At 57.0% G+C, this 12,168-nt stretch overlaps 5 protein-coding genes and 1 pseudogene across 5 annotated transcripts in view, besides 2 other annotated features; 5 read left to right on the top strand and 1 right to left on the bottom strand.

The window, feature by feature from the left end:
• Positions 1–510, top strand: part of TraAM80_08197 (EF hand) — a gene marked incomplete at both ends in the record, with an annotated part of 1,377 nt that extends 867 nt beyond the window's left edge. Inside the window, one exon of the mRNA XM_029384955.1 lies at positions 1–510. This exon is cut by the window's left edge and continues 867 nt beyond it. Within this exon, the coding sequence (XP_029235206.1) occupies positions 1–510 (510 nt within the window).
• Positions 511–551: 41 nt separating this feature from the next.
• Positions 552–578: a sequence feature (A-rich).
• A 362-nt stretch (positions 579–940) lies between these two features.
• TraAM80_08196 (mismatch repair protein MLH1) lies at positions 941–3,520 on the top strand (the record flags this gene model as incomplete). Its single annotated transcript, XM_029384954.1, has 1 exon — positions 941–3,520. The coding sequence occupies one exon, from the start codon at positions 941–943 to the stop codon at positions 3,518–3,520; it is 2,580 nt and encodes an 859-aa protein (XP_029235205.1).
• Positions 3,521–3,926: 406 nt separating this feature from the next.
• Positions 3,927–3,950: a microsatellite.
• A 208-nt stretch (positions 3,951–4,158) lies between these two features.
• TraAM80_08195 (putative kinesin) lies at positions 4,159–9,123 on the top strand (the record flags this gene model as incomplete). Its single annotated transcript, XM_029384953.1, has 1 exon — positions 4,159–9,123. The coding sequence occupies one exon, from the start codon at positions 4,159–4,161 to the stop codon at positions 9,121–9,123; it is 4,965 nt and encodes a 1,654-aa protein (XP_029235204.1).
• Positions 9,124–9,749: 626 nt separating this feature from the next.
• Positions 9,750–10,463, top strand: TraAM80_08194 (uncharacterized protein; the record flags this gene model as incomplete). The annotated part of the gene is made up of 1 exon (XM_029384952.1): positions 9,750–10,463. One exon carries the CDS (start codon positions 9,750–9,752, stop codon positions 10,461–10,463), a length of 714 nt encoding a protein of 237 aa, XP_029235203.1.
• Positions 10,464–10,611: 148 nt separating this feature from the next.
• TraAM80_08193 (hypothetical protein) lies at positions 10,612–10,838 on the bottom strand (annotated as a pseudogene).
• A 621-nt stretch (positions 10,839–11,459) lies between these two features.
• Positions 11,460–11,843, top strand: TraAM80_08192 (uncharacterized protein; the record flags this gene model as incomplete). Its single annotated transcript, XM_029384951.1, has 1 exon — positions 11,460–11,843. The coding sequence occupies one exon, from the start codon at positions 11,460–11,462 to the stop codon at positions 11,841–11,843; it is 384 nt and encodes a 127-aa protein (XP_029235202.1).
• Positions 11,844–12,168: the final 325 nt, after the last annotated feature.

The following is a 12,168-nucleotide window of genomic DNA, read 5'->3' as shown; positions in this document are numbered from 1 at the left end:
GGGCAGGAGCCGTGGCACCAGTTTGGCCTGTCGCGTGAGGAGTACGACCAGATCATGGCGTTGTTTATCTTTTTCGACACTGACGACAACGGTGGGCTGGACCGTCGTGAGATTGGCCGCTTAGCGAGATGGCTCAACTTTGCCCGAAGCGACCGCGATATTGATCGCATGTTCAGAGAAATGGACACGGATCGTAGCGGTACTCTTTCCCTCAGTGAGTTCCTCAGGTGGTTGTCTCAGAACCGGCCCGATCCCAACGCCCTTTACGGGCTCTCACAGTCCGATTACAACACCATCATGATGCAGTTTCGCATGTACGACAACGACAGGAATGGGTTGCTGAGCATGGACGAGTTTGCACGGCTTGCTCTGAGTTTGGGGGAAGTGGCTAACATGGACGCCGGGAGGTGCCTGTTCCGAAGTATTGACACGGATGGAAACGGTGTAATTGACCTTCACGAGTTTTTAACTCACCGTGCTCGCATGCAATGCAAGTATGGGAAAGCGTAGCTGGAGAACCTTGAGTAGGAGAGCAGCGTGTGAATGGCACGTTTTTTTTGTTTTGCTTTTTGTTTTTTGTGTGTGGTGAAAGGTGGGGTGGAGGGGGGAGGGAGGGGCATCCGTGACAGGATGTGATGGCGGGAGGGCTCAGTGGGTCCACATCTTTGGACCGTTTGCCGCGTGTGCGTGTTTTAGGCGTCTGTGTTTACATATACCTGGTCGTATGAATGTTTAACGTGCGCCTTAAACGCAATTGCAGCCGTGTTGCCTTGTGCGGTGGCCCCGTGGTGGGTAGCTGGGTGGATTTTTCTGCGGGGTGCGTTTACTTGCCTCTTTCATTGTTTTGGTTTGTTTTTACTCGTGTTTTTCTGTTCGCTATCAGGGTGTCTCCCCAGGGAAGGAGGGACAGGTGGGGGGGGGGGTTGTGGGAGGGGGCTAAATGCGGCACATTGAGCGGCTTCCTGAAAATGTCATCAACCGGATTGCTGCCGGTGAGGTGGTGCAGCGCCCGAGTGCAGCGCTAAAGGAACTGCTGGAAAATGCCTTGGACGCTGGAGGAACCTTCATCCAGGTTCTCGTGCACGATGGCGGGCTAGGGGTGTTGCAGGTGACGGACGACGGCCACGGCATTCACCGCGATGACCTGCCGCTGTTGTGCGAGCGATACGCCACCAGTAAACTGCGGTCCTCTGACGAGCTGAGTTGCATAGCGTCCTTTGGGTTCCGCGGGGAGGCGTTGTGCTCCATCTCGTACGTTGCCAGGGTGACGGTGACGACGCTGCGCCGAGCGGGCAACGAGGAGGCACCACCTGGAACGCTTGCGTGGCGGTGTCAATATCTGGATGGCGTGATGCAGGGTGAGCCAACGCCGTGCGCCGGCAACCCCGGCACCAGCATCCGCGTGGAGAGGATGTTTTACAATTCCGCCGTGCGTCGTCGAGCGCTCAACCGCCCCTCGGAGGAGTACGGCCGCATTGTGGCCGTCGTTGCACGGTACGCCCTGGCCTTTCCGCACGTTGCGTTTTCGTGCCGCCGGGAGGAGGGGAACGGGGGAAAGGCCGATTTTTTTTCCCCCAGGGATTCCACCACACTTGCGAACATCCGCCTCTTTCATGGCCCAGTAATTGCATCCCACTTACATGAGCTGAAGTGCGGTGGTGCCAGCGCTGACAGTTGCTCTGCGGAGACAGTTCTGGCAACACGAGGGAATGCAGGAGAGAATCGTTTCCTCATAACCGGCTACACCAGTGGCATGGCGCTGCTTAACCGCAGCCCGTATCTCTGTGTGTTTGTCAACAACCGGTTAGTGGAGAACGTCACCATCAAGCGAGCGGTGGACACGGTCTATAGCGGCGTCCTGACGGGCGGTAACCGTCCCTTTACGGTGCTCTTCATTACCATACCCCCAGACCGCGTGGATGTGAACATACATCCTACTAAGCATGAGGTCTGTCTCCTTGACGAGGAAATTATTGTTGCGCAGTTGTCGGAGAGTGTCCGGTTTGCCGTGATGGAGTCAGCCACTCGTCGTCAGCTGGACACCCGCCATATGCTCTCCAAGGCGGCTGCGCTGTGTGACAGAGGAGCGCATTTGCCGCTTTCGCTCTCATCCGCGTTGTCATCCTCCTCACGCGTAGTCGCTGGGGTGGCACCGGCGCCTTGCACTGTCGTGCGGGTGGAGCCGCAGCGTGGAGCACTTGACGTCTATTGCCGGCGCATGTCGGCGGCAGATAAAGAAGGGACAGGCGAGCCATCATTGGACAATGATGGGTGGCAGCCTCGGCCGGAGACCTGTAGTCATTCGGGCCCCCTGGCTGCGGGGGAGCCGAAGGAAATTGTCTTACACGAGGAGCAACATGCCGCGCAGGCACAGGGCGAAGGTGTTAGCGCGCCTCTTCTCACATCGATCGCGCACGCTGACTTAACGGAGACCACTGACAGAGACATGGGAGAGTTAACAAGGAGACTGAAGGATGAAAAGGGGGAGGGAGAGGACGAAGAAGACGACGACTTGGGCTATGTCATGCAGCAATTTAAGCGTCAGCGGAAAGAAATTCAGAAAGCGGCTGGCATGGAGACGGCCGCGGACACCGCTGAGGAAGAAGAAAAGAAGGGTGTGAGCGGGACGCGGGCACCAGAGGCATTAACTGCAAACGAAGCAGCGGTGGAGTCCATGTCTGATGGAGGAGAGGCTTTGCTTCTCACGAGTGTGTCAAGCATTATTTTACACATTCGTCAGGCAACTTCTCCCACTGTCCAGTCGCTTTTTGAGAAGCTGGCTTACGTGGGCGTGATTAACGGCCACATGTTTCTGGCGCAGGCTGGCACAACCCTCTATGCGGTGGAAACGCTGCGCCTGGTTCGTCTTGTCGTCTACCAGCGAATCTTTATGCGGTGGTCTGTGGCGTCGCTTCCAGCGCCGCCGCAGCTGCTTCTGCAGGAACCTGTGAAGGTGACAGACCTTTTGGGTTTTGCCCTTCAACACGACGTTCCCCCCAGCGCGGAGATTGCTTCCGTCGAGGGCATGCAACGCACTGTGCGCCGAATGGACCGATGCCTCCGCCAGTGGCGGTGCATGCTGCTGGAGTACTTTGCTATTGAAATCACACACGACGGTTATCTCTTGGCGTTGCCGTTTGGGTTGAATGCCTCATGGCCGCCCCCGCCGCGGGTTGTACCGCTCTTTCTCTGGCGACTGGCTGCGGAGGTCCCGTACCGAGAGGACGAATTGGCCTGCTTTACCGCCATCGCCCGCCACATTGCGGACACGTTGTACGGGCTACGTCTGCATGACACCTGGCTGGAGTCGCGTGTGGCCCCGTCATCGAGTGACACGGCTTCTGGAGACGCAAAAGACGAAAACGGTGTGCCGTCGCTTGTGGACGCCATTCGTTTTGCGCTGTTGCCGTGTGCGACGAGCCCAAAGTTCTTTCTTCCGCCAGCCGATGCATTGATTGATGGAACGCTGCAGGCAGTGGTGTCAGTGGAGGAACTCTACAAGGTGTTCGAGCGCTGTTAGACGCAGCGACAGGACGAGGAAGCCGGCGCGCCTGCCGCCACACAGTCCCTCTCGCGCTGGCTTGCTCTTGCCGTTTTTGCTTTTTGAAGGCCTCTCTGTTTTGCCACCACCGTCGCACGCCCCTTCCTGCCGCACACAGACACACGACGCAGAAAGTGGGCGGGGGGCACCTCCGTGACGATGTGCTGGACTGCCGTGAAACTAACAAGATGGAATTCCGGTATGTCGCTTTTTTTATAAAAATGCTTGTGTATTTTTGTGCGTCTTTGCCGCGGGACCGTGTCTTTCCCGCCTCTCCACACCCCTCTCTGCGTGCGCGTGTTGCTGTGCCCTACTTTATCACCCCCGCTCTGCTTTTCCCTCATTCGCTTTTGTGTCTGTGCGTGTGCAAGGCGTAGGACGCAGAGAAGGAAGAAGGAACGAAGGAAGGGGTTTAGGTAAGCAAAGGCAGGGGGTAAAGCCAAGCTGCACGCGAGGGCGGAGGAAGGGAGAAAAAGGGTCTGGCAGAGGAGGGGTGTGGGCCGCTCTGCAGCAAAGCGAAGACGCCAAGACAAGCAATAAATTACAACAAAAAGAAAAGGGAAAAGGAAGAAACACACTTAAATTCTTTTTTTTTCTTCTCTCTCTCTCTTTGTTATATGTATGCAGATGACGCAGGGGGTGGGGCCCTTTTAGACGAGCCGTCAGGTTTCGCTGGCGAGCGCTCCGGGGTGTTGTCTTCGCCGAATAAAGCACACTTAACCTCACGGCGCCGCGTGGTCCTGCCTGTTGTTCACATCCGCGTTAGACCCATCCTGCCGTACTTGGGGGAGCGGAAGGAGCACAGGCATGTGTGGTGCCTCGACCACCAGAACATCGTGGTGCGCTCCAGTAAGGTGGCGTCGGCTCGCCGTCACACTGCGTCACCAGTCTACGGCCACGGTGAACCCAACAGTGCGCCACAGTCGCCGTTCATATCTTCGCTGATGTATCACGATTCTCCGTCCCCTGTGCGGTGGGGTGAGTTGCAGTGCCACAATACGCCGTTCGGCAAGCAAACACCGCGGAAACACCGCAGAGACGTCTCGTGCCCTCGCCGCACGTCTACTGCTACCCCACGGAGGGGACCTAGGCCTCCCACACCAACCACTCAGGGCACCGTATCACCCAATCCACCTGGGCACATTAGGCGGGAGGAGCACTTTAGCTTTGACTTTATTCACGGCGAGGACGCGAATCAGGATGAGGTCTTCGAGGAAAGCGTGCTGGATTTTGTTGACATGGCACTTTTGGCACAAAGCGTCGCCATTGTCTGCTACGGCCCCACAGGGAGTGGCAAGACGCATAGCATGATGGGGCCCACACGCAGTCCTGTGTTGAAGAAGCGAGGCCCAATTATACCAGCATTACATAATACATCCCTTTTCAAGAACCGGCAACTCATTGATAGCTGCGGCCGAAGCAGAATTGGCACCGCTCATGAGCGGCTCTCGAACAGCCGCAGAAGCAGCAGCATAACAAGCACCACCAATACCTCGGAGTCAGCTGTACTGGCGTCGACGACGATGGTACTAACAGAAGCACCAGCACCAGTGACAACAACACCCCCGGCGGTGGAGAGAGACGAGGCAAAGCAGCAGCAACAAGAGGAAGAACAAGAACAGAAAGGCTGGCAGAGTCCAGGACATGGAATTGGTCTCAGGGAGATTGTGGGAAGCTCATTGTCATCGGGTGCGTCTCCGTTCGACCTGGAATTTCCACAGTACATAGATACCAACGCTGCTACTAGAAACGAGATGAGCCTCACTGGCCTTAGTAGCGGTCTGGCGGACTCTTTGCTCGTGGCGGACGAAGTGAACGAGTCAGTGGGTTTGCTGCCGCGCTTGGTACTCATTTTGCTGGAACGCCGCGGGGAAACGATTGTGCTTGAGCAGGAGGAACCCTCAGTTAAAGCCTCCTCCGGTGCTCGGCCCAGCAGTGGAAGGGATAGAAACCAGGACAGGCAGAGACGGGGCTGTGGCGCCTCCCTAACGCTGCGGGGGCTAACCTTGTACGGGGTGGAGCTGTACATGGACGAGTTTCACGATTTACTGGATCCCGGTAAAAGAGTAATTCCAAACGTCGGCGACATTGGCGGCCTTGACGCATTCTGCCAAAAGATGAACAATCCCAGCGCATTCGCAGCAAGCAGTGGAGGGAAACGGTTTAATGGTGGGGGCGGCGGCGCCGGTAGCAGCCCTTTTCGTGGCGGTGGGGTGGCGGTGTCGTCCGTAGACGACTTTCATCGCTGCTACAAGCTGGCGTCTCGCAATCGGGTGACGAAGGGCCACCAGCGCAACGACACGAGCTCGCGTTCCCATGCCGTCTTCATTCTGCAGCTGCAGTTTGATTTGGCGGACTTGCGGCAGGCAGGCGGTGAGGCTGTGATGCAGAGCGTCTACTCGTACGTGGCGATGGTCGATCTCGCTGGGTCCGAGCGGGTGAAGGAGACAAAGGTGGAGGGAGCCGCACTCCGCGAGGCGCAGTGCATCAACAAGTCTCTCTCCGCCCTTTCAGCCGTAATTCTAGCGTTGTATCGACGGTCCAGTCATGTGCCGTACCGGGACTCAAAGCTCACGCGTTTGCTACGGCCATGCCTGGAGTCAGGGCATGTGCTGATTCTTGTGCATGCAACACCGTGCTCCGCAGAGGAGACGCTACGTAGCCTCAAGTTTGCAGAACAAGTGCGTCACACAAACGTGCAAACCCACAGTATGTTAAACGCAACACCGGAGGTGGTGTTATTGCTCGAGGACTTGCGAGATCCGCATGCGGAGGGGCACATGGAGGCCTACCGCCGGACGGAGGTGGAGTACGCCCAGCTGTGTGCGGAGATGCGGCTTGCGTATCTCAGTCGTGACGCGCACGACCTCTCACAGCAGGAGTTCCTGTCACCCGCAGCAAACCCTGCAGGAACGCGGTCCCCAGGCCGGGAATTGTCGCCATGCGAGAGGCGCAGGCTAGTTATTGAGACTCTTGTGGAGCGGCAGCTGCACCGATACCGGGCGATGGAGGACAAGCGTCTTCAGGAGGCCGCCGCTGAGATTGAGCGTGAGTGGAACTTCTACGTGGAGAGCGCGCGACGCAGCAAAGAGCAGGATATTGAAAATTTAAGGGCGTCCATTGAGCAGTTGGAGGCCCTCAATGCACGACTTGCAGTGGAGAACAGTCAACCGGTGCTGCGCGACGAGCATGCCATGGCCATCAAGCAACGCATGAAGGAACTTGCAGCAGAGATGACTAACTACGCGAGGGAGAAGCTGCTACTAAGAGAGGGAATGCGCGCTATCAACCAACGCCTTTCCTTGCAAACCGACTTGGAGCGTTGCCTGGATGAACAGTTGCAGAAGGCGCAAAGGGTTGGGGCGGAGGGAGGCGGAAGTAGTGCGAGGCTCTCTGTGGATGGCCACATGGATAGGGAGATGGGGGAAATTTTCCACCAACAGCATCTTCTCTCAAAGGAGATGTCACTGCTACGGAAGGAGACAACGTGCTTTGTGCGGGGAGACGGGATCTGGGAGGGACTCTGGGCCCGTGTCATGCGGCAGGAGCTACTGCTGGCCATCAGCATCGATCTGGAAATGTTGGAGGGCATTCTGCTGCGTCCCCAGTCCCTGTGCTGGGTTTTGGAGGCGAATGGCTTGACGTCGGAGGCGGCACGGGATGCCGCGTTCCCCACATATTCCGTCGCCCGCAACGTCAAGACGTTGCTGGACACCTTTGAAACGTTAAAGAAGCAGGCGGCGAGTCACACCAACAGGGACGGGGAGACTGAAGCGCGGAAGGTCCCGCTTCCCCCAATTCCACTTGCCCTGTCGAGCGGCGACGAGGTTAGAAGTGCGGCGACGCTCATTGGCTGCTACGGTGACGAGGCAAAAATGCAGGAGGTGGGTGTGAAGCGGCTTGAGGAGGGCATCTTTTGCGAGGTCACGTGCCTCACCATGGGAGCGGAGGAGCTCGTGCGGCGGCGTCTGCCGGCCACGGGGCTGATGCAGCTGACGAATTACAAGGCGCCATGGGGTTGCCTGCGTCTGGTGCACCCGCCCAAGGACACCTCCTCCTACAGCCTGGAGTTCTTTCAGCGCACATACGCGGGAAGCGACAAGGTGCGGGACCGGCGCGTCATCTCCATTCCGTTGGCTGAACCACAGTTGCACCTTAAATTGCACGTCTTTGAGGCGGATGGGCTGGTGCGCACATCGGCATGGGATGATGCCTCTCTAGCCCCAGTCTCCGCCCTCCCTCTGCTGGCACTGGAGCTGCAGGGGGTTCGCCCCGCCCCCAACACAGGCACGCAACAGTACCAGGACGTGGGGACACGCACAAGATCGCGGGGACACGCACCCTACAACCCTCCACCCGCCATTGACACCGGGGGTGCACACAACAACCATGGACTACTGCCTAGTGAAGCTGAAAAAGCCCATCCCCATGACGTTTTGCTAACCAAACGCCTGGATTGTGGCGGTGAGTTACTGCTTCCTTCTAGTTGCATGGCCGCGTGTGAGGAGGGTAAAGGGTGTTTTCTGTTGCATTTTCCAGAAAGGCTTTTTGCAAAAGCGACCCGCACAGAGGCGGTGGAGTGCATTGTTGCTGCCCTTTCAGGCCTGACGCTGCCGTTGTTTTCAGCCGCGTCTCAGGATTGCTCTTCCAGCAACACCGAGGCAGACACCGTGATTGGTGACGTTCGTGTGTTGACGTATCAGCAGGTGCCGTATGTGCTGCTCAGCAGTGACGGCGGTCCATTGCGGAGCGGCGGACGTGCAACAAGCTTGCTAGTGCCTCGTATGGTAGGAATGCAGTTGCTGGGGTACTTCAGCGCCACTCAAATTCGCTTCTACTTTCAAATGGATGATGACAGCAGGACGGAGGCGAACAGCGAGACAATGTTGCCTTCCCAACCTTTTTCCCACGGACGTTTTGCCGGGCCATTTTCTACGGCTTGCGCCATGCTAAGCCGTCTTGGCGCTTTGGCCCTCGCCCCTTCTGCTTCGGGTGGCGGTGGAAAGGATGGTGATGCGAAGCACGGCGACAGCAATGCGAAGTCCACGGGGAACTTGGACGGGGCTGCGTCAATGGTGCGGCACATGCAACAGTTGTTTGCATTTCGCAAAAAAACACGTGCGCGAGTGCGGCAGCAGATCTTCGACGCCGAGGACATTAAGGCGGAACTTCTTTACAGCTACTCCGATAGCGAGTTGTTGCACGGGTCACATATAAAAGATGTGCTGAAGGAGGCTCGGGACTTGATCGGCCTGCAGCGGCCTCGCAACAGCACGTCTTTTGTGTTGCGGGGGCCAGTGCGTGCCACCCCCGGTTTGTGTCGTGAGATATGTGGCACCACCGTTCCCTGGACGCTCTGGCACTGGGCGCACCGGTGGAAGGCGCTGCAGAAAGCACACAGACTCCACCAGTCCCTGACAGGCGCGTATGACATGGACGGTGACGCCGATAGCACGGACGACTCTGAGGATGGTGGTGACCGTCCATTCAACATGGCCTCGACTGCTACTCGACGCAGCGCCGCCGGGCAGTCACTCGTTGTCTTTGAGGAGCTGCCGTGCTTTCTCACCTGCATGGAGTAGCGAAACGGGTGCTGTCCTTTCCCAACACTGCATGCCAGTTATAATGAAGTGCATATTTGCGCGTGTATGTGTGCCTTTTTTGCTTGGGAGGTGAGAAGTCCCGTTTGAAGTGTCTGGGGACGATGCAACACCTCGCACATTTTTTTGCTGCTTTCTGCAGTGATGTGTGGACCATTTTTTTTTGTGTACTTTTTTCGCTTACATTTTCCCATTTTAGGTTTTGTTTACTTTTGCGTGCCCTTTCTGTTTGTTTCCTACTCCTCCTCGTCGTGTTTCTATGTATCTCTCTCTCTTTTTCCTGCATTCACCACCAGTTTGCATTGCCCGCCTTGGTGGTACGTGTGGCGTTGGCGTTTGATTTACGCACACGCACCCGGTATACCGACTACTGAGAGACTGAGCGATGCAGAGAAATAACGAGCGAAGCGAGAGGTAGAGCGATGAGGCATGTGTGCGTTTCTCGCCTTTCGCCCTTTTTGCCACCACCTCCTCCACCCCCACCCCCTTCTTTTTTTTGTTTTCTTCGTCCTTCTCCCGCTTTGCCACAACGTCGCACGGCGCGTCGGCACTCGACCTGCCACTCCCACAGCCAGACAGAGGAGGAGGAAGAGGGAAGGAAGGAACACATGGACTTCGACGACGCCCCTCAAGTCTTCTCGCCGAAGCCGGCCATCAACCTGTCTGACTCAGACGACAACTTGCCGTCTTCCGCAAATTTGGCGGCGAAGGGGCCACCACTCATGAGGCCGGCCGAGGGGGCAGCGGCGCTTTCTCCGAATAGCAAGAACGGCGCCGTTAAGCGCAACGGGGTGGCGAGTACTCTGCCAGTGGCACCCCTCGCAGCCCCTGTAGGGCAGAAGGGCGCGAGTTACGTGGATGCGCAGCAGCCGCCGTTGCCGTTCTCCACTGACCCAAAGATGAGAGTCAACCCTGCCAAGGTGTACAAGGAAGGATTTCTGTTTAAACAGCAGCCCAGTTGGCCGTACAGCAACCAAAAGCGGTACTGTGTGCTAAAGAACTGTAGGCTTTACTACTTTGACTCGCAGGAAAACATGAAGGGGGGAAAGCCGCAGGGTGTGATTGACCTCACCAACGCGAAGCTGACGGATCCCGGGAACGAGGCCAACCTGCCGTCCAACTTTGGGATCCACGTGAGGAGCGACAGGCAGGCGGACGGGGGAGGCAGCGGCGGCAACAAAAAGGAACGCACATTTATTTTTTCCGTCCTGCACGTCCACGAGCTGGGCGAGTGGAGGGCGGCTGTCCAGGCCGTTGTAGGCGACACCGAGGAGGATGAAGGGGCACACTGGTTTGAGAAAATGGTGCAGGGTGTTTACTAGCAGTGCTCGGAACTTCATCAGCGGAGAAGACAGTGGGGACGGAGGCACGAGGCAACAACACACCTTACCCTCACCCCCATAGTGAACAGTGAGGGTAAAGGAAAACAAACAAAGAGAAAAACAGTGACAACGGTGCACGTAGTGTTTATCGAAAGTTCTTATCGAATTCATATCAACCAAGGCTCAGTAGCGTTAGCGCATTACCTACCCAAGCGTGAGGAACGAGGCGGAGGCGGCCGCGTGGAGGTTGTCTCGCTGCTTCTCCTCCAATGTGAGGAAACAAACGAAAGTAAAAAAAAAAACGGGAATAAAGGAATAAATGTCTTTTTTTTTGCTCTTTTCCTTCCACCCCCCGCTGTGCGGCTGGTTGCCCCTCGTGTCCTGTGAAATCCACGCCGCCAATGCCGCGCATCTGCTTCGATCGTCGACTGCTCCTCTGCCGCATCGACGGGGCGACGACGGCTCACTACAACAGGATCGAACCCCTCAACACGCCAACGCCCAAGAGTGGGGGGAGCATAGGCGGCGGGCACACGTATCAGTTACACACGGGCACCTCTGCAATGCACCACGAGGGAATACACTTACTGTCAATCCCGACGGACTTCGCAGACGCAAGAGAGGTGGCGGAAGGAAAACGGCCGCAGCTAAACACTTCTGCACCATGTGTTCCTGCGGGGGAGTGTGTTTGCTAGATGGTGTGGAGAGTTACAGGGGGTTCAGCCTGTTACTCTCTGCGACCGTCTCTTGAAGGGCTTGCCGGCAGCAAGAGTCACCCTCGCGTCATCATCTGCGTTGCTGCTGTCACCGGGGCCTGTGATTTGGCAGGGATTGCACCGTTCCTGTGCCCCGCTGAGCGCTGCAGCGTGGACAGGGCAGAGTGACAGTGGCGAGAGGGAAAAGATGCAGACAAAATACACTGTGCCACTGCTGCGGCGTGCGATGTCACAGGCCGTTACACCACTGCCATTGACATTGATGCACAACCCTTGAATAATGGGCTTTGGTGGGTTTGGCTGCAGCGTCCAGGGAGGCGTGTGTTTTACGACTGCCACTGAGGGGTATAGCGCCTTTATGAATCCGGGCAGCAAACACAGCAGAAACAGCGTGCTCAACCCTGTGCCGGCAATGCGATGCTGTGCAGCTGAAGGCTCATTGAACTTGATATCAGCATTCTCTGCAAGAGGCTGTCGTCGGAGCGATGAGTTTTTCTCACCGCCTTTGCGCGCTACAGCGGTAGAGGAAACGTGTACTCCCCAAACCTCTGCTGCCGCCTTTCTATGCAAGGGTGTACCTTCTCTGTCACGGAGATGCTGCCGACAGACACTTCCTACTTCCTCTCTTCCTCTCTCTCTGCTTTCAGAGGGCGAGATACGATAGACCTTTGTTGGGGAGGGGGGGAGGGGAGTTACACAACATGGACCGCAGCTCCTCCATTTTGCATGAAGACAACGTTGCGCTGAAGTCACATATGACGGCCCCAGCGACGCTAACAGCAGCGTCAAGTCTCGCGAAGGAAAGAAAAGGGAGGGGGATCGATGCCGTGTCGCAGAAAAGTCGTTTGGAGAGGAGGAATGGGCGCTGCAGCCTTGTGGCGCGTATGTGTGTGTGTGTCTCTCTCTCTTTGCCTTTTCTGATTTTTTCTCCGTCACTAGGACTTGTCGTGGGGGTGGTCATCTCTTTTTTATTGCGTCTCTCTTTGTTT

This window comes from Trypanosoma rangeli, assembly GCF_003719475.1.
Source record: "Trypanosoma rangeli strain AM80 chromosome Unknown Tra_15.4_contig_00386, whole genome shotgun sequence".
NCBI classification, from domain to species: domain Eukaryota; phylum Euglenozoa; class Kinetoplastea; order Trypanosomatida; family Trypanosomatidae; genus Trypanosoma; species Trypanosoma rangeli.
The sequence above is the reverse complement of the archived record's forward strand: the minus strand, read 5'-3'. Positions and strand labels throughout refer to the sequence as shown.